Here is a 26,325-nt window from a genome sequence, read left to right as displayed (position 1 = left end):
AAAAGCCCTAAAAATTTTCGAGGGGGTTCCATCCTACCTATGCTAGTCATAAACTGTGTCGGTGCACAAGAGCTAATGTTTTTCAAACAGAAGCTATTTACTTATCGTCCGTTAAAGATGTTTTTCATAAATGAAGGGACAGCCCTGAACCAGCTCCTTACAGCAGGCTACTGCGAGTGACTCAACTCGGGCTGCTCTTGTCTTACGTGTCACGTTGAAAGTCTTACTCGTTTTAAATTATGTTCCTCTGAACCAAAAATCTGTTTTAAATTAAGACTGAAAGTTATATTTTTATAAAATTTAACTTTCAAAGAAGTCATTTTAACTTAATCTAGTTAGTGCCTAAGATGTTAACATGATCCTGTTTTCCTGATAGTTTTAAGGAGTCTCATTCGAGGCTTCCAGTACTTACCTATTTTCTATTCAGACCCTTGGTATTTACACTTTTTTTTTTTTTTTTTTGGCCAGAAAGGTTAAGCTTCCCTGAACTAAGTGTACTACAAAATATCTGAAGGACTCTTTTTGAAATAAGTTACTTTTCCAGACCTCCAAGCTGGCGTATTCTTACTACAGCTAGGTCATTACTAGATACCTTTCATTATTTCAGTTGTTTGAGTACAATCTAACAAGGCGATGGTCAATAATCAGGGTTTCAACATTAATTAACGTAAGTGGTTGCTCTGTATAATCATACGTAACTGTTATTCACAACAAACTTTCGATTAATTCTCCTCTAGTCAGACATGGATGGCAACACTGTTAAAGGACTAGCTGCATCTTTACCGTATGTGACTGCACTTTATCTCATGGTTTGGTTCTTGGCTTCATTTTTACATTGTTTAAAAGAAATTTGAGAAGTCCCAAAGCTTATGCGTGTCCAGTTTACTCTCCTATTACACTAATTGAGGCACTCTTAGCTGCTTCTGATCACCCAAATGGGGCCCTTTACCATTGCTTTATTGCTACCCCTTTTCTAGGACACTTTCTAATCACCCAGGTGCTCTCTCCAGTACCATGTTTCTCCAGGGCCTCTCAGACGCGTACAGGAAATAGACTGAAGATGGGATAAATTTTGCTTGAAAGAAGTCCCTGCCATTTGCTTTCTTGAGGATTCTGCAGCTCTATCATATTACAACCATGACACGTGATCAAACCACCACCACTTCATCACATCAGGTATTTCTGGTCACCTAAGGGGTACAGCTTCATCAAGTCACACTAAGGAGCAGTCGTTCCAAGCTGCCAAACAGCTTTGCTTACACAGGAGAGCGGAAAAAACAAACAATCACACCCATCATTTAAATCACATAACTTCCAAAGAAAAAATAAAAAATTGAACCCTTTATTTTCTTTTACAAAAATACATATTTGCAGTCATGTGATAGTTATCATAGTTGTTACCAGTTTACATGGTTCCAAGAAACTACACAGTGCTCCAGGTTAAATATTTAAGATAATTTAGAATAAGAATGGCCACTTAATTATTTCTGGATTAGAAATGCTATTCATCAGGGTGCGCAAAAAAAAAAATTTGCAAATTAGAAATTAATGCTGAAGTGATGTGTTTTAAGTAACATAATAGATACATTAAACTTTTGGTCATGAGTAATTGTATACAAACCATAACAGTATTAAAATACATTATTTTCATAAAAATACCATTGTGACACTTTATATCTAAATAAGACATTTTTAGAAAGATGGTATGAAATATTTATCATACAAAAGCATATTCTTATAGCAGGATTATGTTGTAAGTCTTTAAAAATTCTATCCAAGCACTTAAAAGCAGAATTTTTTTTATAACTGTGATCCACTTGTCATATAAAAGTGTATGCTGTGTGTACACTATAGCGTTGTTTATTCTACTTGAAACTGGTCAAAGTACAACACTGCATGTGGAGCAGCTGAGTTCTTATATGCCACTGAAACTTATTCAAGAAGATAAACATCACATTCTTGTTGCTTAATATGCAAGAAAAAATTACTGTTTATGCACATCTGCTATATGCATATACTGAGAATAATTTTACGCTACAATCTTTTCTTGCCAGTTTGACCTTGCCATAGGCTTTTTTCAGCTGAAGCCAACATCATCTCCCTCCAGTCCCGTTACCTCCTCAAACTGGTATAAGTAATTAAAAAAAAATTGTAACAGGAGCTGACTGCTATGATCTCCAACTGCAACAGATTGCGTATCAGCTAACTCTAACTGAATTCACTGATTTTAAAATCTGTATTAGAACACCACTGTGTTTATTTCCTGTGATGAATACTGCATGCTTACATTTACACTAGTGATCTACTTTAAATCCTGGATGTCAGCAGTTTAAAACCACCAATTAGTATACAATTATTTTATATTTAAGGCATGTGAGTAAGAGCACCCTAATTAACTGACACTGAACAGAAGAGACTTCTCTTCAGGAAATCTTTGTCAGCTGCCTTCTCTTCTTTAAAGATGCTAAATTAACATGGTTTTGGAAAGATGGTAAGAAGGAGAAAGGAAGAAAGTCAAGAACCGATCTCATTGTTTCAGCTGTCCCTGAAACAGTTTCGAAAGCAATGAGTTACCAGTACAATATCTCAACTATAAGATATTCTGACCAAGTCTCACAGTATGTCAGTTGGACTAGATGAAAACTAACAGGGGAAAAAAAAAAAAAGGCAAAAAAGCAAAGCAATCAGGTACTACATCAACAGGACAGTACAGGATCAATATTGCTTACCCCTGAGTCAGCAGGATTGGGTATAGCAGCACCAATTGGAAAACATTCTGCAATGCCAGCACTGCACCGTGGTCCTATACTGTGGTATAGTTTCATATGCCCACAGATTTTTCTTTAAGAGCACTTATTTCAAATGTTATTAGACACAGGAATTCCTTTAGTTGCATTGGTATTTCAGTGGAAAAAACAGTGAAAATAGTACAGTGGGCTATACTATTGGTATAGGCCATTTGTAGTGTTAATACACTCTTTGGAGCTGTGCTCTGAACTTGGTGAGCTGCTGTCTTCTGTGATACCACATTGGCCTTTTGTTTTCTGCACACAAAAAGCCCAGTAGAAATCATGTTGTGCCAGTTTTGAGCAAGATGTCCTGTAAGTCATCTGGAAGTGCTAGTATGATATCATTGATGTGTGTCTGCAGCTTTTTCAGTGTTTCAGTTTTCACAGGAAGCTGTTCTCTGTCAGCCTGCAACTGCAAAGGTACAATAAGACATGATTTCTATGAAAAATGCAAGTTTACTTTAAGACACAATAAAGTGACATATTAGTGAATCTGGAAAATGCCGACTCATTTGCCGACTGAGTAGGAATAGGTTTCCTCAGCAACTACACAACAGCCTGCACTAACACCAATTTGGACTTTCAATAATCACAAGACGTTTATTTGTCGTCTTTGTTCGATTTTCAAGAACGTTTGATTTTCTGTTTCCCTGAGGGTTCAGCCTTGCTTCCAACTCAGATCAGTCGCAAAGTTCCAACTAGTGTTAAAAAGACAAGATCAGTGCAATGCTTCCAGCATAGCTGGGCGATGTTCTTTAGCCATGGCTGAAACAAACTGGTTTTGTTTTAAAAACCTGAATGACTGATTCCTTGAGCTACCTAGATCTCAAAGAATATTTTCATTTAAGTACCTGTAAACACAACTATATAATACTTTTATCCAGTTAAGTCAGGCAAATTTGAGCCATGTGCAAATTCAGTTACTTACCAGTTTATTCTTTAACTTTAAGACAAGATCGACCGTTTCTACTTCAGTATGCTTCTGACTCCAGAAAACCAAGTTCTAAAAGAGTAAAAATTAAGCTTTGAAATATTTATGGCAACATATATAATTTTCAAAAATAGTACTGATTTACACCTACTGTTCAGAATGGGTCTTCTCCTTTCCCTTATTCTCATGCCATTTACTAAACTCATCTTACTCATGTATATCTCCACTATGAACTGCAAAATCTGCTTTATTTGCATGTTTGCCCAGGACTTAGCAAAACAGGAGACTGGGAAACACATATGCATGCAATACAAACAAATACAAAAAAATCATGCCAAACAGGTTTAGTTAGAAAAATAGCATCCAGAATGCAAAATGGCAGTGAATGTTTACCAAATCAGATCCGCCAGCACAATGAAATGTTAAAATAGTGCCAGGCAGCACTTCCTGTTTCTAGGGCATTAAAGGAGCTGATAACTAGTAAAATACATTCATTAAGTGAATTTTCTTATGGAAGTTCTGTTCCCCTACCCCTTTGCTGTTCACCTATTAAAGACACTTGCTCGTGTACAGGAAGATGTTAACACTTGCATCAAAACAAAAAGCTAATATGGAGCAGACTCAGTAATAAATTTGCGACACATTCCCGTTTGTTTGCAATAAGTTAATGTCAAATATAGCTGGGTAGATTCTAGGTGATATAATTGACCTGGCTATTGCCCTGCAAATTATTTGGGCTGCTCTATTTGAACAATCTATTTGGGTTGCTCCATTATGCTGTTTGGGAATTGAGAAGGCAAGGGATAAAAATCAATGGCTTTTTTAAAAATAACCGTCACAATTTTTTTGTTTCTTTTAAAGCTGTGGTGTTGAGTTATATTTTTATTCTTCCTATTCCCTCTTTAGATACACAGTCTCTTTTCCTCTTGCGATACCTTTCTTTGTCAGTTGTTTTGACCCAAATTATACTGATAGCCACTTCAGATTCTTAGGTAAAGAACAGATCTTACAACATAAGATCATTTATGTGGCATTTTGTTATATATCAATAAACAGATTTCATTTTTCAGCTTCCAAGTACTATGGATCAGCGGTAGGCTTATTTATTATCCATATCTAATTAGTTGTGAAATTTCTATTGTTCTCATTGAATTTATACCTTCATGGCTATAAACTATATCACATCTAAAAATGTGTTGGAACGCCAAGGAAGGAAGCTGAATGAAATGACATCAAATATAAGGAAAAACTTTTTTTTTTTTTGGGTGTGAGATATTCAATTTCAAAATACTCAACAAAAAAAAAAAAGGACTAAAGATATTTTACAAATTATGACAGTTATAAAAACAGTGAACTGTATTTCATATTGTTGTCTTTCGCTATGTTAGTTCTAGCTTGTACTTGGTTAACAAATTCACGTTTTGCTAAATTAGACTTGACAAAATTGTCAACATTTTAATATTCAACCAACAAAAAGAGCAGAAATAAAACTGACTTGAGGGAAAATATATTTTTATTACAAGATGATAAATATAATCATAACCACACATTTTTCTAACCTCATTACAGAGTGCTTCTAAATGAAGGGCCTCCAACTTCTGTGTCATTTCTTTCTGCCGGCTCCTAAACCAACCGTCGAAGTTGGGCGATTTCAAAAAATGCCTGATAAAATACCGAAACAAAATACATTTTATACTTTAATTACAATTTTAATAATAGTCTGTTTTCTATGTCATCAAATGTAAAATAATTATGTTTGAGGTTGAAGAAGATATTAGGACCATTTCTCTGTTTACTTTCAAAGAAGTGTAATATTCTGAAGTGGAGTATAAGAGGTGCTTCTATTAATCAAGACAAGGACTGAGAAAACAGTGTAAAGAAAAGGGGTCTGAAGGACAATAAAGATTAGGAATTTTGTCAGGAAAAAAAGCAAGGCTCATTTTGAAATACCCTCATTTTTATCTATGTGTTTGATTGGAAGGAGGAATCAAGTTAGAACCAGTAATAAAACCACAAATAATACTGGTATACAGAGACCTGTAGTAGCATCTTATGAAATCCATTAACAGGTTATGAAGAAACAGATTTAGGCGAGTAAAGTATACTAAGCACTACCAATTCCTATTAAAGCATATAGTCTAAAATTAAGTCTTACTCAAATCAGTACTGATAATAAGTCTGCTCAGGAAAAGAGCATTTGTATTACTTATTTGTCTTCATTGACATAATTTAATTTTTTATGCTGATGAAAGAAATGACCTGTAGAGTCCTATCCAGTCTCCTTTTAAACCTGATGTGAGCTGTGGTCCTGCTTTTTCCAGTGTCTTCATGAAGTCATCTTGGCTAAACTGCCTCAGCTGTGGTGGACTCTATGGAAAGGAAAAAAAATTATTAGCATACCCTAACTGTTTTCTCTAATTACCAATTTCCAGTTCACTCAAATTATATTTCCTTACCTTCCATGGTGATATGCACTTTTGCAAAGGCATTAGGCTTGCCACATAACGTTCCTAGGGAAAGGAAAAAGAAAGGTTGTTTGCATAACCATTATTAAAGATACACAGTCCACGTGTATGTTTACTTATCACTTGTGACCACAGCATTTTCTCTTCTAAGTGTTGGTACAGGGTGGAGTCACACATATTTACCACATGAGAACATAAGAAGGAGCTTATCTAATACCATTTGTATCTCCCAGCTACAGAACTTGATGTCAGCCAGATGCAAGAAGGACAGGAAGCAAATGTATACGTGGAATATATATATCCTGAACTCCCGCCACTAGTAAATAATCTCTTTTTCTTTGCTGACAGTCCACAGGTACCTTTGTATCACGGGCGATTCCAAACAGTAATCCTGAAAAGTAAACTTTGTTATCAAGTATTCGGAAGGGATTTTCAGAGTCCCTCGTACCATTATTAAATCCAGAACTAACCTACAAAACGCTGTATCAGCTGTGGGCACCTCTGCAGCAGCAATGCTTGGCAAAGGCATGGCTGGAGCCCCAGCTGGCTGGCTGACAAAGGGAGTAGCGGGGACATTTCTCAGCAAGGCCACTGCTGAAGCTTAAGGTCTGATGGCAGGAGGCAGCTCCACCTTACCAGCTCACACAAGCACACCAATATTCGCTGCTGTGTATTTTTAAAGTGTTTGTATGCAAATGGCCATTCATTTTGATCTGTAAATATAATCAGCTTCGACAGCATTATGAAAAGTCTAGTTCTATCTTTTGAAAAAGCAAAGGAACCCCCCCACACACACACTTTCCTAGTGGCAGAGAATGTAATGGGTGATCTCACCCTGAAAATTTAAGATTTATGACAGAAAACTTTTTAAGTGTCTCACTTAAGTGGAAATTTGAGCAAGATGTGGGGGGAATGCCAGGGAAAGGTTTTAGATTCACCCTACATGCCCATCCTGTCTCAAAAGAATGGGATAGAAAGACAAATTTTAAGGAAAAACTCCTCTAATCATTAACACCCAAGGACAAACAAGTATCTAAGGATGTCCCAGTTCTTCCAGACAGAAACTGGACCTGATCATGCATGCTCTAGAATGACGAAAAGTTCAGGTCATCCACAAAAAGTGTTCAGAGAGCTCAAAATGCGACAGCTGATATGAAAACACCCAATGCCTAAGGTATCACTTCCCAATTTTAACCACTTGCCCAGAGGAACGACTTAAACTCACACAGAACTTTTTGGGTTGGTGAAGTCCATCATTACTTGGACTTCATACCTTCAAATGCCAGGTAAGAGCATATTAAAACATATTTATCATTATCTTAATGCACGAATTAGAAAACAGATGACAATTTTCCATTTCAGTGGAAGTCAAAGCTTACAAATCTGCACAATGCAGCACCCTAAACACCATATTCATTTGGCAGAATAAAGGTATGTCAGGAGTCTACAAACACTACAGCAGGATTTCAATTTACAGGACAGGTTTTTACTGTTAAATTAGATACAAATTCTCATTTTAAAATTTGTTTCACCAAACATCTGAAAATACTGTCCAGCAACTTGCACAAAGCAGCATTCCTTTCTGAGATCTGAACCTTTTGTCTAGGTATAGAAATGTTTTATTTTTGACATTAAGCTATGGCCTTCATAATTTCTATGCTAAGTAAGGTAATTGAGGAACTCTAAGACTACAGTATTTTAGAAAAGTCAAGTCATAGGTTAATGGTAAATTTCTGTAGCTCAAACATTCTTCACAATCACAAAATGGTTGAGGTTGGAAGGGACACCTGGAGGTCATCTGGTCTAACTCCTCTCTTTTTCCCCCTGCTCAAGCATACCTGCAGACTGCCTAGGACTATGCCCAGTTTTTTTAATATCTCCAAGGATGGAGACTCCACAACCTCTCTGGGCAACCTAACCTGTTCCAGTGCTCAGTCACCCTCACAATGACAAAGTGTTTCCTGCTGGCTGACAGACCCTCCTGTGTTGCAATTTGTGCCCATTGCCTCTTTTCCTATCACAGGGCATCAGTGAAAGGAGCCTAGAGCCATCTTCTCTATATCCTCCCTTCAGATTTATATACATTGATGATCTTCCCCACAGAACCTTCTCTTCCCTGGGCTAAACAGTCCCAGCTCTCTCAGCCTTTCCTCACTCGAGTCCCTCAGTCATTCTGCTGGCCCGTCACTGGACTCCCTCCAGTATCTCCATCTCTCTCTGGTACTGGGGAGCCCAGAACTGGACATGATACTCCACGTGTGGCCTCACCAGCACTGCAGAGAAGGGAAGGATCACCTCCCTCAACCTGCTGGCAACACCCCTCCTAATGCAGCCCAGGATACTATTGGCCGTCTTAGCTTCAAGAGCACGTTGCTGGCTCACGTTCAACTTTAGGACCCCCAGATCCTTTTCTGCAAAGCTGCCTTCCAGCCCGGTGGCCCCCAGTAGATACTACTGCATGGGGTTATTCCTTTCCAGGTGCAGGACTTTGCACTTTTCTTTGCTGAACTGCACAAGGTTCCTGCCAGCCCATTCCTCCAGCCTGCTGAGGTCCCTCCAAACAGCAGCTTCACCATCTGGTGTATCAGCTGCTCTTCCTGGTATTCTACCATCAGCAAACTTGCTGAGGCTACACACTGCTCCATCATCCAGATCATTAATGACCCAGTACTGGACCCAGTGTTGACACCAGGGGTACACTGCTAGTTACTGGACTTATTCAGCCAGGGTAATGCCAAAAAAGCTACTCCATATTCCATAGTAAAAAACACATTAGTCTAATAACTCACTAAGGGAATAATGAAGCTTTCCGTCAATTCCAAAAAATACCGTCGAAGAATCACACTCTGTGCTTCTGTAGGACGTTTCTGTTGTACACCCTTAAAAGAAAAAGAAATAAAATATCACAATAAGTCTGTTACCCCAAAATATTTAAGCACTTTTAAAGAATATTTATTCCAGTGTTTCTGTATTATCTGCCATAAGATTATACGTAGCACCCCCTACCCTGAACCATAAGAGGAAATCAATAGAGGCAAGTCTTTTTGCACAGATATTCATCCCTTCAGTTGCTGATTTTTTAATTTTCATGTGAAGAAATTCAAGGAAAGAAAAATGTCTATAAAAAAAAACACATGCAAATAAGTACAAATTTGGAAGCTCTGATTCTTACACACCTCACATATGAGATCTCTAGACTAACGAGACTACAGGAGGATGGCAGAGGGTGAAAAATCCAAAAGAGATGAACTGATCAATCACTTCAGTTCTCTAAATTATAAAGCTAACTTCTTGATTTCTACCCTTCATGTTGTTATAGAAACTGCTAACAAGGAATCAGCCCTTCCTCTGCGATGAGGGTGTACCCTTATCTATTCAGTTATGAATTGGGGCAAAGGAAGGAGAATCCAGTTTCATTTCAGTTACGTAGACAGAGCTCAGCCTTAAAAAAAAAACCACTGTACAACAGTACACAAAACAATTTCCATTAGGAAGAGACTTGTGGTATTACCTTTTGTAACTGTTTAACGATTTCTTCATCTTTGTTCAAGTATGGCTTGTAAGAGGTATAAACACCTAAAGAAAAAAAAAAAATCAGCATATAGCCAAAGGAAAAATACTTCATGTTTTTTAAAATAAAAATATTGGTAGTTTAACTCTGAAGCAACTTATTACCAGGTTTGGAGTCCAAAGTTTTTAGGTTCTTTAGTTTCTTCACTTTCACCTGCTTTGGAACTTCACCTGCCAAAACATTTAAAGCCACCTTACTTGAAATCTCCATCCCTGTTACTGGATACTACAGTCACGCACACTGATTTTTAGAAACAGATACTTTCATTTAGAAGACTAATACTGTAAGAAGCATCAGAAACACCGACAAGCATCTGAGTATATCCAGAAACATCCAGTAAACATATGAATAACGGCATACAGGCTTTTCCCTTTATATAAGGGTTCCCTGTTGAAAAGAGGAAAAAAAACCCCAAACAACAAAATCAAAAAAATGAAAAGGATGACCTTCTGAATCAAAGCAGTCAAAGAAAAATACTGACTATATACCAATGAATGACTGTTTCATTAATTTCAAATGTTATTCCATTCTCCTTTGTACCCCTTTAGGATAAAGGCTTTTTGGAACAAATCTTTAGTACCTTGGCCAAAATAAAAATTGTATGTAAGAAATTAAAACAGTAGCCATGGATTAAGTGATGTAATAAAATGAATTTAAGTTTCCTTTTCCACAGGCCAAACTAATTTTTTTGGTATTCTTTTTCATATACATCCTTCTCCAGCCAGAAGACCCTAAATCCTGTTAATAGTCTTGCAGCCTTAGCAGAACATTCCTTTTAGATCTAGTTGGATGCTCAACTTCAGAAAAGAAGATAGTTAAATTGCTACTGAAACTGCGGAGTGTGAAAAAAAGGAAAAAAAAAAAAAAAATCCAATCACAAGCATTCTCTTTGTCCCTAAAGAAATAAAATTTAAATTTTTAAGGTCAGGTCAGACAGATACATCTCTAGAACCTCCTGACTAAGCCCTTCACATAGCTGCACCAAAACCTTCCAATTTCATACTTGAAACTGTGTATCAAATTTGAAGGCAACCTGTGTGTATGGCTTTGCAGAGGTTTAATAGTTTAAGTAAGATTCTACTTTCCAAACCTTAACTACACAGCAGCTACCTAACTCGTCCCCACAATCAAATGTAACTTCTACAAAAATGAATTTCATGGTGTATTATCCTAACTGGATATTTACGCATTCCCACTTTCAGAACTGAATAGTGAACCTGTCACAGCAAACAGCTGCAGTCAGGAATTTCATATAATAATTACAGTACTGCAGTATTTTATTACAGGCTAGCAATTGACAAGTTATCCCAAGATTACACTAAAATCCTACTCAATCGTGGAGGGAAATTATCCAACTTGAACAATCAGCGATTGCTGGAGTATTGCCAGATTAGAAATATATTATCAAAATACTGTCAAACAATTTACTATATTATTGCAACATTCAAATTTAACTTTCACACGGGTTTTACTTTCTGTGCATCTGCTGTGACTGATTTATTACATTTTACTTATCCTAAAATTAAGACCAGTAACAAATGATGTTATTTCATTTTAATACCTTACTGTAATGATACAAAAACTGGACTGTCGGAAAGGTAAAATATTATTACTAATGAGTATTGCCACCTTTTGCATTTAATATAGTAGATCAGGCAACGCATGACGTACATAACTCAAGAGCATAATTTCAGTTGACATATTTACATCTATGAGGATTTGGTTAATATTAAACTAAATTAATTGAACTAAATTACATAAGTTTGTAAATAAATAAGCACACGGATCTTGTCGCACAGGATTGTAAAAGATATTTGTACTTTACCTGGAAGTTTAATATCTCCAATTCGGATAATGTGAGGCCAATGCTGAAGTGTTTTAGCAAAAAAAGGATTTGTCACCCCTAGAATGACAGATGGTCTAGAAAAATAATGACAATGTTTAAAATATGTGACAGTAAGAGCTTCTGTCTTAATGAATACAAAAGATCAACTTTTAATTCTTAACTTGAAATTATTCTCCTTTTGTATTTACAAGTTACATTTTAAGTTGCACGTAAGAGCAGTTTGTTTATCAAAGATTTAGAAAATAGCAAGACAGATGTATCTTAAAGTCCAAATGGCAGCGCAGAATAGAAGTGACATCTTCTGCTTATACTCCTGGCTGAATTCTGCCCGTTTGCAATGATGAGAACAGGGTATTATCCGATTTACTTATTTTTTAATGAGCAGGAATCTGACTCGTATTGCTACTTTTCAAGGTTTGATTATAACAAATTCTCAGTACTTCCATGTGCACGTTAACATGACTGCTGTTTGTTAAGACCTCTCAGAGCTACTGCTCAGATGACATGATTAAGAGAGACACTTCATATCCTATTTTCTTTCCAACACTTTAGCATTCTTTGTTAAAAAGCAGATGAAGTACAAGCACATTAATAACACTGTGCCCAAGCTCACAACCTGTCAGATTTTTCTAGACAGGCCTGTGCTTAGAATCCAGCTTCAAGGATGCATAGGGGCACCCAGAGAACAAGAGGCAGTAAGAGCATAAGGCTGCTGCTACAGCGTGGGGCTGCAGAATTTGTAGCACTAATATGATGAAATATCAAAACATTTTTCAGAATAATGGCTGCCATCCACTTTACAGGCAAGCGTTAGCTAAGGAGAGAGTATAACTGCAAGCGTCATTCGAACTGCTGTATTAAAAATAGGTTATCAGAATTTCTTCAGATTGGTTTTAAAAATTACAAATTTTAAATACTTTCTGCACACCATCCTTAAGCTTCCTGTCTCTCAAGGCAAGATGAGGAGAAAAACAAGAAGCAATCTTTCTTTAAGTTTTTATGCAATTCTTCCAGCTATATCATGGTGGCAATTGGGCATCAATTTCTATGTTAACCTACAAACACTTCTGGTTTTCGCTCCTCCCTCCACTTGCTAATTATAACTATATAAACACAAATAAAAACTCATTAGGCATTCACAGACAGGACAAAAATCTGATCACGCAGCTCTGTAGCTGAGTATAATGGCTGGGCTATGGGAATCGCAATTTTCATCTCTCCATTCCATCTTAGAATGAGCAGCATGAAATTCAATCATTTTCTTAGAAGTCTTCTCTTGCTTATCACTAACTCAACCTTCACCAGAAAATAAAAATAAAAATCACTTCTTCCGAGTCCTACTGCTGTTCAACTATGTTCACCTAAAAAGTTTATTCCAGATGTTACATATTTTCCCCAATTCATTTGAATTCAGTTTTATTATTTTTTGCAGTTTCTATAACCCTGTTAACCTCATTTGCACTACTGATTTAAATTCAGTTGGATTTGCAAATGTTGTTCATGACTTTTCAGTGCTACCATAGATGATTTGCAATCCGTCTTCCAAAACAATGATAAAGACCAGTGTCCATAAAAATTCCTTTGTTGTACTCTGAAAAATCAATTTATGAAGTTTTATCTTATGTTCTTTTCATGGTCATGTCATAAGAATCAACATAAGAAGCAAACTGAGTCTCGAAAGAACCCAAACAATAAGTATTCTCCTACTCCCTAGGAATGGATCGAGTCTAGCTTAACGCAAAATCTTCTCGTGCCTATTTTGAGTGAACCAAAAATCAAGTTTCACACAGATTTGGTTTGAACCAATATATACAAATTGACATTCTTTCATTCTTTCGCTAACTGGAGGGCTGAACACTGAGGGTTGAAGTCAAGCAAGGCTTTCATTTACCCACACACAAATAATAATTCTCCAGGTCAAGGAAAACTGGTAGCAAATCATGAGGAATCTTGTTTCACTGCTACTTGTGATATCATAGAAAGACTTGGTAAGCTACGTAACAGTTAACTTACTCAATTTTAGGAGGCTTAATCTATCGTATTTACCAGAACTAATTCTGATTTTAAAACACTGAAGTACTTTCTGAAAAGGCACGATAAATCAAAACAAAGATGAAAAATACTCTTTGCTCCTCTCTCACTAAAGGTAATAAAATACACCGAATCCACAACATCTGGATTCTTCCCTTTCTTGGAGCCACTGCTTTAAAAGTCTATTTCCAATCTTTCAAGTTTTTTTGTTTTCTGTAAGAAAGTCAGAGCAATTCTAGCTCTATTTCAAATACTAACATACCTACTGAACAACCTTTCTATTTTGCTACAGAAGAGCAGATGCAACATTTAAACATGGGTTACTAAAGTTCAACCAAATTCTTCATGGACTTATTTTTAGAAATTAAATTACATACTGCATAACCATTCCCATGGAATACAATCTGGAACATAAAGCTTATGTTTGTGTGTTTTTCCACTGCTGTATTTCTGGCAATAATTTCCTTGAGAAGAAAAATACAGTAAAAAAACCAATGAAACAAACGAACAAAAACACCACAACCACCACTGCCTGTTCGGACATTAGAAAAAAATGTGTTTATAAAAAGATCAGTGAATACAACTCATGCACTCCATTCCCAAATCAAGTTGCATTTAAATAACAAATAATAGGAAATATTGGAGATGTATGCTTGCAAAATACGAGTTAAGATTTAAAAAAAAAATTAAAAAATAAAAAAGGGGAAAAGTGAGTCCCTAAGACGGTTTCAAACAAAATTGGTTTCATAAACTCACACTCTTATAAAAACAATCTTGATTTCTGAATTATTTACAACATTTTTCTAACAGATTTAGTGAAGAGATATTTACTTTTTAAGTTATTATCTCAATGAGGACACTGACCTGGATTAACTTTACAAAACAGCTGTACGGATGTTGAATCGTAGAAGTCACTTTGTTTTGTAATTGCTTAAAAATAAAGACAATTACAGAAAAATTTCCCAGGAGCTACTACAGAGCTGGTATTGCATAGACAAATCCTTACTGAAAAGCAAAGCTTTCTCCTGCTTTCATATTTGCAGTTTTACTTATTCTGTACATAAGTATCCTATGATGTTCGAATATAGTTTAATTATTACATTGTTTCATAACTTCTTTATGCTATCTAACTGGAGCAAAAAAACCCAACTAACTACCGCACTCTGTAAGAGAAATCTTGTAAATAAGGAGTCTAAATGTATTCTCTAATGATAGTAACTCAGAATAGTTAAGTAGTATCTTAAAACAGACTTATGGTTTTAAGTGGCTTTGAGCAACAACTTGACAACAAAGTTTGATTTACTTACGGGGCTTGCGTGCGAGTTGTATATTCTTTGAATTCACTGTCATGTATGGTAAAATAGGGCCTGAAATCACTGCAGTACTTTAATGGTGAAATACAGCTGCAAGGTAGAAAGGGGGTAAGCTCGTATGTATACAGTGCAAAATTTCATGAAAGAAGCAAGCAAATCTAAAATTTGTAATGCTTTGTTATATTCAGATTAAATGAAGTTGCACTCAGCTGCAATCTATGATAACTCCCTTGGTCATTAGTTAAGAAGGTCCACTACATTTACCTAACAAGTGCCAACACAGTTTCTGAAGATTCTGATGGTGACGGTGCCATCACAACAAGCGGTTCTCCTAGCAGGACTAGTTCCCAAAGCATCTGAATGTGAAAGAACACTGGACAGAAACACCTAAAAACAGAATGAGGTATTTTAATACACTTAACATAACCAGAATAAATATGTATTTGATTAAGAACTGTTCAAAAAGGAAGTTTGCAGTAGTATGTAATAGTAATTTGAAAAATATAAAATGTTCTTGTAAAATGGAACATCTAATGAACTTGTTTATTTATTGCAGTTTCAGCCTGCATGTTGTCCAAATTGTTTTAGCCAGCTTTAGAGAAAAAGAATATGAAAAATAATACTGATAAATGTTAGCTTGCAAGCTATGAGATATGCGTTATGGAACAGTCCTAAATCTTTGTTTTGTGGGAATTCACAACTAGGAATAAATCAGTCCAAACTCCTACCTGAAAAGATCTACTTCATGAACAGTTGGTAAAGCCATGGAGATCTGAGCATCTCCCTAAAAGACAGCGCAATGCTTGGTTTTTAGTCATCAGAATACCTAGGTATTAAATGAAATAGTTTCCCTTAAATGCTTACAGACAGTAGATGTTGTATATCCTAACTATTTACTACTACTGTACTACTGGAGCATGTACTACATTATCTCCACATGTAACTATTTTTGTGTGCTAAAAGCAAGATTTCCCCCCAACACACACACCACTTCCAGGCACGCAACTTTCAGTCCAGAAAAGATAAATATTGAAGTTGTTTTAAACAACAGTCACGCAGCACATGAAGGCACAGACAGATTTGTTTTATATCCATCTTCTATGGATAAAGATTTTTAATTGTGTTTTCATCCTGAAAAAAAACTAGTTTACTCTAGTTTCACCCATTAAAAGGATGCTCAAGCTCAGTAATTTTGTCAGCCAACTATCCTCTTCCAAGAGCTGGACATCTCTCTTCTAAGGTACTTGAGGTAACTGGGTTAGAATACCTTTTCTATGAAGAATACAACTCTAGACTCCTCCAATCAAAGTTTCAAAGACTGTGGATTTCATTATTATCAAAGCATATGAGGATTTGATATCAAGCCCTTATGAATGAGTTTAAAGTAAATGAATGAAGGCTTTGTCTTGGGGTTATATGCAATAGAAGTATCTAATCTCTACCTGGTGCATATTCTGCACTATTGGTGTTGTTCCAGGCTTGTCACGATATGTTGGAATCCGCAACTGTGAAAGAAAAAGAAAGATTTTTTTTTTCCTTATATTGAATTCAGCAGAAACTTAAAATGCTGACTTACAGACAAGACATAACATTTAAAGAGTATATACTACAGTATGATGCTTCATTTACTCGACGGAACACCCACATAGCTGAAGACTACAGATCATCGATACAGGAATCAATATGCAAGACTATGTAGTACTACACTGCAAATTGAACATTAGAACATGAAAATTATACTTCAGTTAAAAAAGACTACTGAAAACATTAGTCATAACTTTTACAATCATTTCACTAAAAATGTTTAAATGTTGAAGAGAATGATCTGAAATAAGGTTATGGGGTGTTAAGTTAGTACAGCATTACTTTTTAAAAAAAAAATCCTATCCTAAAATATCCCCATGCACTAGATAAAACCTCTTTAATAGCTTTCTTCAGATGTATTTCACTGTCACTGAAAATTATCAACAGGCCAAGAAATTAATTTCTGGCGTGTGAACGAGAAAAGATTTTTACTTGTCAAACTTCAGGAACAAGAATGATTTTCATCAATATATTTAATTTGCTTGATTGAGCTTAAGTCTCAGTATTTTGAAGTGTTAATGTTGATTTGACAAATACAACTAGCATTAAAGTCTCCTAGAATGCATATTCCAGAAGGATAATACAGACACTGCATTTAGTGTCTATATTATTTAGATTATAATACTATATAATTATATTATCTAGTTGTACTGAAACATGGCTTTCTATTATTTACAAAAAATTACACGTTAACCTATGCACCACAAAAGACTCTCCCCTCCTCACCCCAACCAAGGAACCTAATTAAGATCTCCCGGACCTTCCCTCTGAGCAGCGTGTACATCTATTCCTGTTCTGAAGTACGAGACACTGAAAACAAGGCAGAACACAGTGAGTACCTCTATTGTAAATGGAGGGGAAAACATCCTCGGAGAAAAATAAGTGCAGGAGTATTTACCTTCATTATAATACCCATAATAGGCAAATGCAGTATTTTCCCTGGAGCTGGTGGTGGCCAACGATCAACATCGCTACAAACTTAAAGAAAAAGAGTGTAATTTAGACCTAGTTTATATATGCTATAACCCATGATATTGTAGTCACCTTTGTGCACACTGCAATTTTAAATTAGTGCTGATAGCCCAAACAGTTCTACTTTTCCCTTGATCACTCTAAACTCTTAAAGCTCTACAGCCTTTTGGACAATGTATTATTTTGTTAGAACTATGAAGTTTTTCATTTCAAGAAAACAGTATCCTCTTGTTTTCCATTTTTCGTAGAAACCATGAGAGTACATATTAAGAAACTTTTAAAAGAACACAGACATTTATGTACATTAGCTACTGTGGAACAGATAAACGTGAGTAGTTAAGGGAAAAGCTAGCTTTCTAGCTTGGCTAGAAAGTTTTTCAGCATTTTGTTGAAAACAAATATGCATATCATTACTAATTCCAGCAGTTTCTGCAGAGCTCATTTTGTTCATAACACAACCCGTCAAAAAGATCTATTTATCTGCAGGTGATTAAAAAAAGCAATTCCTTCATCAAGAATGGTTTCCACAAATTGCTGCTCAGTGAAAGCACAAAGACACGAACATTGTATAGGGCAGACACAGCAAAAAGAACACAGCACTTCCATGTAAACAGCAAATAACTTTCAATTTGGCCCTCTCTGGCTCTTAAAGATCTACAGTAAGGCTGAGGCACCTGCTGTCACTGCTGCTTTGTTGCTTTTTCCCTTTGGTAAAAAAAAATTTAAAAATTCACACAACCCCCTCCCACACACGAGATGACATTTTTACCGTTGCTTAACAAAAGTTGTCAGAATGCCCAAAAGGACTCAGTTTGAGAAAAAGGCAAACTAAGGACTGCCACCAGCTACTTGTGCTGAACAGCTGGTCCTGAAACGTACAACAAAAGCCTAGATGTTTTTTAGGGAGGAGCTTCAACTGTCCCATGGAGGATCCAAAATTAGATTAGCTCTGTTCAATGATCTAGAAATCAAGTCAGTTTGCTAAAGTTTCAACCCTCTGCCCTGCAAGAAGACAAAAACGCAAACTAGAATGTGACAGTGTTGTTTGTTATTTCTCCAAAAAAGTATGTGATATTATAGGAGCTCTTCCAGAACAACATAATTGTACCACTACCTGCTTCCAGGAAAGCTTCACTTTTTTCAAAATATTCTGGTGCTATTTGCTTAAGCATGGTGCGAAAGAGATGGACATAAGGTAGCTTGCTGATGAGGACCAGCGACTGGAATGAAGAATAATAAAACAAAAATACAATTTTAAGTTAACCCTTTGCCTCAGTTCTACTGCAATTCTTTCTACTGGTTATCCTCAGAGAACGTCAAGCGTGATTTTTCTCACACATGCAAACCAACCACATGTTTGACTACAGGCAACTGCAAACAAACAACTCCCCGCTTTTTGTTTTTAAACACACAAGAAAATTCTGTGCAGCTGGAACATAGCATAGCTGATATAAAACTAAATGAAATAACTATCAATCAACAATGAATTTAGTTAAGACAGCAAGATACTCTTCCTGTTCCTCTGAGGTCACTGAAAATTAATTAATTTCCAAATTAATATTTTTCCTAAAAGAATTGAAAATTGAGAATTGAAATTACCTTCTGGAAATAGCCTCTTTTTAATGATTTGTCTCTAACTTGTCTGAAATACACATAACCGTAGTAATAGGCTGGATCTTTCTGCAAAAGAAAGGAAAGAATTCAATACAACCTGATACTGCCCTTCTCTCCGAAGCATTCGATATGCATTTTAAAACCTTATTTCCCTGCAAGCTCAAATTTGATTAGATACAATAAACTAGAAGGATTACTCTGTTTATTGGCATTATGTTTTTTTAATAAGTACTTCAAAGAGAAAACACCAGTGTGTGGAAATAGCTGTGCTTTCTGGCTTTACTATTTTTATATCTACATTCTCCTGACACACCATGAAAGCAAAAAAAGAATTAATTTCCTGAGGAATAAATCAACACTCATAATTTTGCAAAGTGGCACTAAAAATTTTAACAGTTAATAAGCTTAAGGCCCTGACTTGAAAAGATAAAAACTAGTCTTTCAATGTACTAGTTTTATAAAAGATTCTTAGAGTATTAAGGAAGTGTGTTCTCACACTTCAAAGATAAAACATCAGCTTCATCTTTCCTATAAACAGGAATTCAAATATTTGCCACATAAACAGATCTAAGTTGAGTTTGAGAATCAGACTCCCACTAGCATAGTTAAAAGGCCTCAATATTCTACAAGGACATGCTGAGAACAACTTTTAGGCCATTACTGCTTTTAGATAACTGCTCCATCTTCAAAAAATTACAGATGGGAACAGAGACAGACAACTTTTTTTTTTTTTTATTAAGTTGTAAAGCACTTCAGATTTCCAGTAAGATAATGTTTTTCACAGTTTGATTTCTAGTCTGTAACAAAATAGGTCTGCTCACCAATTTAATTCTTTGCAGTCAAAAGCCATGGTAAGAAAACTTAAAGAATAGTTAATGGAACAAATTATTAGTTAATTATTAAGATAATGACATGCTACAGAAAAAAAACATTTACTGAGCTTTATCTTTCAGGACATCCAGTTCATAAATTTTGTTCTTCAAGCATTAGATTTAAGCATGAAGACTCATAAAGTAACATTACCCACAAGAAATTAATTTCCTTTTGTCTTATTTCCAACCTTTAAGTAAACTGGTAGATCTCTATCCAATTGGTCCAGAAAACAACACAATGAGACTTTCCTTCCAGTAGACCGTCGAAATCTAAAACAAAATTGTGTGTCCCCAAGACAACCTACATAGGAGAAGAGATAAACAACAAACAGACAGAACTCTGAGTTTGAGCCTTGTTTAACATGAGGACTTGTCTAGAGCCAAAGAGGTAAAATAGTTTGGGTTCACTTATCTTGCATTGCTATTGTGCCCTGCTATTGCGACCATTTATATATTTATATTGTTTAAAGTGAACAATTTGGCATCTGTGGCAACAATAAATAGCCCACCTTCAACAAGAAAAAAAAGTCACTGCCTCGCAGTGAGTTTATTGGACTGTCATGTCCTTAAGCAGCTCTACTAATGGCTGTCCTCCTGCTGTTTTTACACGTTTTATTGCTCTGCGTGTAGAGTTCTGATTATCTTATCCAAGTCACTTCTCCATTGAGTGACTGCATTTAAACCTCTTTTTGACGCCAAACAGTTCATACATAAGTCACACCGTAAGAGTGTATTATGCTGATTTCTTATAACTCCACGTGCAGGCCTAGGACTCAGTATTTTTGAAAGTCAAAAATTTAACTGCAGAAAACTGAGTGAAACTGTGTATTATGTCCCAGCAATACTCTCAAGCAGTGGAGTTTCCCTTCATTTCTACCAAAATTAATTTTTGAAAGAAAAACGTAACTAAGTATATTGACTATGTGCATCAGTTACCAAAGAAACTTTCTCCAGGTGGAACACAAGAACTGAAGTATCAGAACTTGTATCACTGGTACTCTCATGGCTGTGTCCTTGCCATTACAAATGTTGTCTCCTGTTAAAAGAGAAGCAGCTTCACAAAAACTTTAGTTCAAGTAAAAGCTAGATAAGCTGAACAGAATGTGCAGAATGGGAACAGTGATAAGAGGACTGCTAGAATCTTAAGAATGTGCCAGGACATTATTCATTCTAGCAAACCTGTGAAAGAAAAGACCCTTTGGAATGCAGTGTTATTAATGAACACAATCAATTGAAAGACAACACCCTGAGTGTTGCCAATCTGTGGTAAGCAGACTAACTCCACCGTGATAATGTAAACGTTCATCTAAGTGGCCATAAAAACCAGTCTACTATTAAACTTATAGCTACTGTTACAGAAGTAAGTTTCCAGCTGGCAAAAGACACTCGCTTCTCCATATCGAATCTAACTTGAAGCTCTTCCTCTATTTACATATCGGATATCATGAAAAGAGAAAATATCTTCATTTTACTGACATTAAGACAAAGGGGAAAAATTAGCCAAGATAGTTTGTAAAATTATGCAGGAGAGCTCACACACACATTAGAAGCACACATTGCATCACCCCATATCAGAGAGAGCAATCAAAAGCACAGAGTAAGACCAGTTATAGGGACAAGTCTGTTTCTACAGGTTTTGACTTCTGTGAAAGAACAAACATGAAAGGAAGTGTCTGTAGCTCTGCCATATCTTTTTGCAGGTGGTCCAAGTCATCAGCCACATGCCTCCAATTTCTCTTTGGCAGCAGAACAGTAAAAGTTTAGATTAAAGAATAATTTAGCAAGCAGGACCACACGCAGCAACAGAAGCATCAAGCATAGGGAAGATAGAAGATATTCACTTCCCAACTGTTCTTTCTAAATGTGTTTGAATTTAAAAGTCAGTTTCACTGTTATGAAATTTAGAAAATATACATTTACTCCTTTATGAGAAGATGGTTCCATATCCCTTCCATTTGCTTTATTAAACTATTCAAATTCTGTGCCTACACTTTTCTCTACAATGCCAATATTATTATTTTGTTTAAAAGCGAGATTAAGATGTTTATTCTTTACTTGCAAGCTATTCTGAAACACCTGCGTGTTTGTCATCTGGAATGTCTTATACATTCACATTCTCCATATTTCATTTACATTAAAAAAAAAAAAAAGTTCTCCAACCTTACTGCAGTATAGACAATTACAGTTTTATATTTAACCTTACGTGCAACTTCTCTGTCTTGTAATATTAATTAAGGTATTCATATAATCTATTTAATCTAAACCCATTAATTTATACTGCCAAATTCTGTCTTTTCTTAACATACCTTAGTCCAACAACAGACAACTACAGAGTGAAGACAGCACTTACCTGAATTAGAATCTGGAAAAGACAAATAGCAAATATTGGTTTTCTAAAGGGTGGAGAAAAGAAGAAAGCCATTATATTTCCTGATATTACTGAATTAAAAACAAATGATATACTTACACAGCAACCATGGCTTACCTCTTTATCTGTGAGTTTTGAATGTGGAGGATATATTACCTACAGGAAAAAAGTATTATTTTACTTGCAAGTAAACTGGGTACAAGCAGTAAGCTTCTATTACGTATTTTTATGATACAACCCTCAAGTACCTGCCTAGCATTAGGCTATTTTCAATGGTAAGCTAATATTATGTCTCTGTTCTTATTTGTTATGCTTTTAAGCTAACTTGATCACCCATCTTTACAAGGTATTTCGGATGCCAGTTGGCAACCACACAAACACATCGAAAAATTCAGAGTACTTGAGGCTTTTGGTGCAACAGGTCTCAAAGGAGAGCAAGATGACACCCTTTCAATTTAACTTGTACGTATGAAATACAGTAGATGATTCCACAGAAAGCCAACAACACACTATTGTCTGAAATCTGTTGCAACTGATAGTTAGGTGGGAATAATTAAAATTCAATCACAAAACACCCTCTGTGTTAATACTAACTCTTGGCGGATGAACATTGGCCCCAAATGAGACCTGGGCACTGCGAGAGCTCAAGGAATACACTCAAAAAGCCAGGACTTTCGTACTGATGGGAAAAAAGTAAATTCATTTAATACGTTTTTACGATGCAGAAAACAAAAGTGATGCAACACAATGTAAGATACGGAAGCACCACCATTAAAAAAAACCCAGAGGTAGAAAATCAGTGATTATGCAAGGGAGAAAAGAACAAATAGGAAAGCAGACAAACCTGAGATACCTAAACTTCAGCTAAAAAGTTCCTCATAAAACCCCTCAAAACTACTGAAATGGATGGCTAGCTTGTAAGCAAAGGTAATTCAACGTAAATTCAAAGACTATGTTTCAAGAAAGGTTTCAGTGCTTTCATAGATGGAAACTTCTCTAAGAACATAAGTTCAATGCAAGAACACTAACTTAGTCTGGAATCCTCATACTACTATACCGCTAACATCATTATCTAATTTAATCTTGTTCAGCACAATGTAAGTACATGTATCTCCTGATAATATAATACTATCCTACTCTATAGAAAACAGCAAATACGTCCACTGGCTGGTCTCTGACTAAGCAAGCTTTCTGTCCACTGGCCATAAAGTCTCCAATTCATTTCTTTCTCCCTCAGTCCTCCGTCCAACGATGTCCAAGCATACATTATCCGTTTAGTATAACTAAAGCTAAAAGTAGACATACGCTTGGGACACCTGCATACTGCATTTACTAAACCTGCCACCATCGTTTTTTTCAGTCTCTTAACATTTTCCTATGCTATCTCATGCTAAGCAATACACTCAAATGTAACTTTTTCAGGAGCTGAATGATGCTGGAATGATTTGCACCTCGTCAGATGACTGGAGTACAGGCCAGACTTGAATTCATACCCCTTTTCCTCACTACCCAGTGTATCTTCCCAGGAATCAAAGGAAGAGGAGTAAAACCAGTTGTAACTGTTACCTCTATGCTGTCACATCTGCCCAGCCTTTCTGACCAGCATGGGCGGCCATGTCAGAACAATGTGGTGATAATGAAAGTAAGAACAGCCCTGGTGAAGTTTCACCAGATTTCACGATGTTGTAAACAACCTTACTAAAGATATACAAATTGAAAGGAGCATCAACACCATTCCCCTGAGCTACTGCTACACCTGCTGCTCAGCACCAGAAGGTGCTGAAGATGAAGCTGCCTATCAAAAGACTGCAAGGGAGACACAAAGAAGCAGAATTAGTGGAGACCATCACTTCCTAGTTTCCAAATGTTTGCCTCCGTAATGTAAATGTTCTTTACATGTATTTTATTCCCCCCCCCGGAAATAATAACCTAACTCGCTGGACAGGAAACAAAACAAAAAAGTCTAATTCGTGGGTGAAAGAAAATTAACTTGAAAATTGTGGTTATTGGAGGAAATAAAACTTCAGTAACTACTTGGGAACTCTTCCCCTCAAACGCAGTCATAGGAACTTTCTTCTAGAATTCTTTCTGTCTAAGGAGTTTCCAAGAAAGAAATAAAAAATCTTTTGTGTGGGCGTGCAACAATAGAAATGCTTGCTTTGCATTTCCGTGTCTTTTAATATTCTATACTGTTAAGTAACCTAATTGATAAGGAATCCAACTGAAACTAAAAGCAAATTAATTCTTCCTGCAGCAACATAACTGAAAAAACTCAGGTCTTAGCTATGCAGGCATTTTAAGTTTCATTTTATGTGTCCATTCAACTAAAATTAACAGGACCGTTTCCAGAGTCGTCTGCAGACAGAAGAGGCTACTCCTTGCCTCCCTCAGCCACCGAGCACATTATCTACTTAAGTCACAGGTTATATAGAAGTTTTTGTCTTTGTTGGTAAACAACAACTTAAATAATCAGCACAGTATGCTGGTTTCTTATTCCCATTTCTCTTGCAGCCAACAATGCATATCAATTACGTATTTTAAATATTGTAATAGCTAGTTTAGCTGAATTTTAGGCCAGTCTGCCATACACTTATGCTAACACCACTTTAACAACAACCAAAAAAAGTAAAGTAAAAGACATTTTTCCCCACACACCGTTTGCTGTACAGTCATATGGTGAATATGGTGAAACAGGACGTGAAACTAATCCAAATTATAATGATTCTTTCTAGTTTATTTTTCAGCCCAATCAGTTCCCCAGCACAGTTCCACCATGCAATTTCATACATATTTGCCTGTTGCACAAAATGGCAAAGAGCAGCAGGGAATTAAAGAAACCTGCTGCTTGTGGCAGCGTCACTATCGCATCGTCACAGTTTGACATTAATTTAATGGTGCAAGGAAAACACTTCAAACATTTAGATAATTTATTTACATACCTCAGCAATCTGGAGAATACTGTTAATTATGAAGACTACTTGCATTCACAGTACTATTATACTCTTTTAAAATCTTTAACATCTAGATGTCATGGAAATTAGCGTTGTTCGTATATAAAGAAAGCTGATGATGTACTTAATACAAACCTTGGCACGAGATGAAAACCCTTCACAATGGCACACTGACGTGACACACAGCTTAATGAAAACGGTTGCTTGAAAGCAATTAAACTCACCTCACGCTCCGTGACAGCTGTCGCTGGCAAAGGCTTTCCCACCCCGCTCCCCCCGCTATGTCAGACCCCGCAGGAACACGATGCTCGCTCCCCCCCCCCCCCCCCCCGCCTTTCGGGCTTTTGCACAATCACATTTCCCTCAAAACGCCGCCGAGCTTCCCCCGCCGCGCTGCAACACCGGCACCAGAGGAAGCGCCCGATTCCGGCGGGGCCCTGCCGCAGAGCCGCCCGCCCGCCCCCGCAGGGAGCGCTGCCCGCAAACCCCCCGGGGCCTGCGCGGCACCCGGCCGAAGGCAGGCGGCCCCCGCGGGCCCGCCGCCTCACGTACCTCCACGGCCTGACCCAGCTCCAGGTCGAAGCCCACCACACACACGCAGTGCAGCCAGGCCGAGAAACGGTCCCAGGGGAGCAGCGACAGGCACCGGTCCGGACCGTCCGGCTCCGCCAGTGTCGCCGCCGCGTCCTCCCCGGCCTCGACGACGACGGCGGCGGCGGCGGCGCCGCCCGGGCTCCGCTCCCGCAGCGACATGGCGCTGCCGGCCCCGCGCCGCCCGGCCGCCGCCGCGCCGGCCCCGGCCCCGTCGCGGGGAGTCACGTGACCGCCGCCGCACCGCCTCCCGCGGGGAGTGGAGCCGCCTGAAGCGGGAGAGTCCAAGCGGGCACCGGCGGGGAGGGGGCGCGAGAGCCGGGGAGCCCAAACCATTCCCGCGGGGGGAGGCGGGCGCGGAGCTCTCCCCCCCGCTCACCAGCGCCCACCCGCGGAAACGCGCGGCGGCCTCGCCCACGCACCGCAA

The 26,325-nt window shown here is 37.3% G+C and overlaps 1 protein-coding gene across 1 annotated transcript; it reads right to left on the bottom strand.

Moving 5' to 3' along the window:
• Positions 1-1,328: 1,328 nt before the first annotated feature.
• DENND6A (DENN domain containing 6A) lies at positions 1,329-26,060 on the bottom strand. The gene is made up of 20 exons (XM_074151844.1): positions 25,860-26,060; positions 22,474-22,512; positions 22,339-22,381; positions 20,177-20,289; positions 19,102-19,182; positions 18,614-18,722; positions 17,429-17,508; positions 16,389-16,451; positions 15,675-15,730; positions 15,211-15,333; positions 14,941-15,036; positions 11,582-11,676; positions 9,861-9,926; positions 9,697-9,761; positions 8,975-9,064; positions 6,177-6,230; positions 5,980-6,089; positions 5,280-5,382; positions 3,718-3,792; positions 1,329-3,201 (listed from the first exon to the last, which is right to left on the bottom strand). Exons 1-20 carry the CDS (start codon positions 26,058-26,060, stop codon positions 3,070-3,072), a joined length of 1,794 nt encoding a protein of 597 aa, XP_074007945.1. The 3' UTR covers positions 1,329-3,069.
• Positions 26,061-26,325: the final 265 nt, after the last annotated feature.

The sequence above is a fragment of the Numenius arquata genome, chromosome 8, assembly GCF_964106895.1.
Source record: "Numenius arquata chromosome 8, bNumArq3.hap1.1, whole genome shotgun sequence".
NCBI lineage: Eukaryota > Metazoa > Chordata > Aves > Charadriiformes > Scolopacidae > Numenius > Numenius arquata.
The sequence above is the reverse complement of the archived record's forward strand: the minus strand, read 5'-3'. Positions and strand labels throughout refer to the sequence as shown.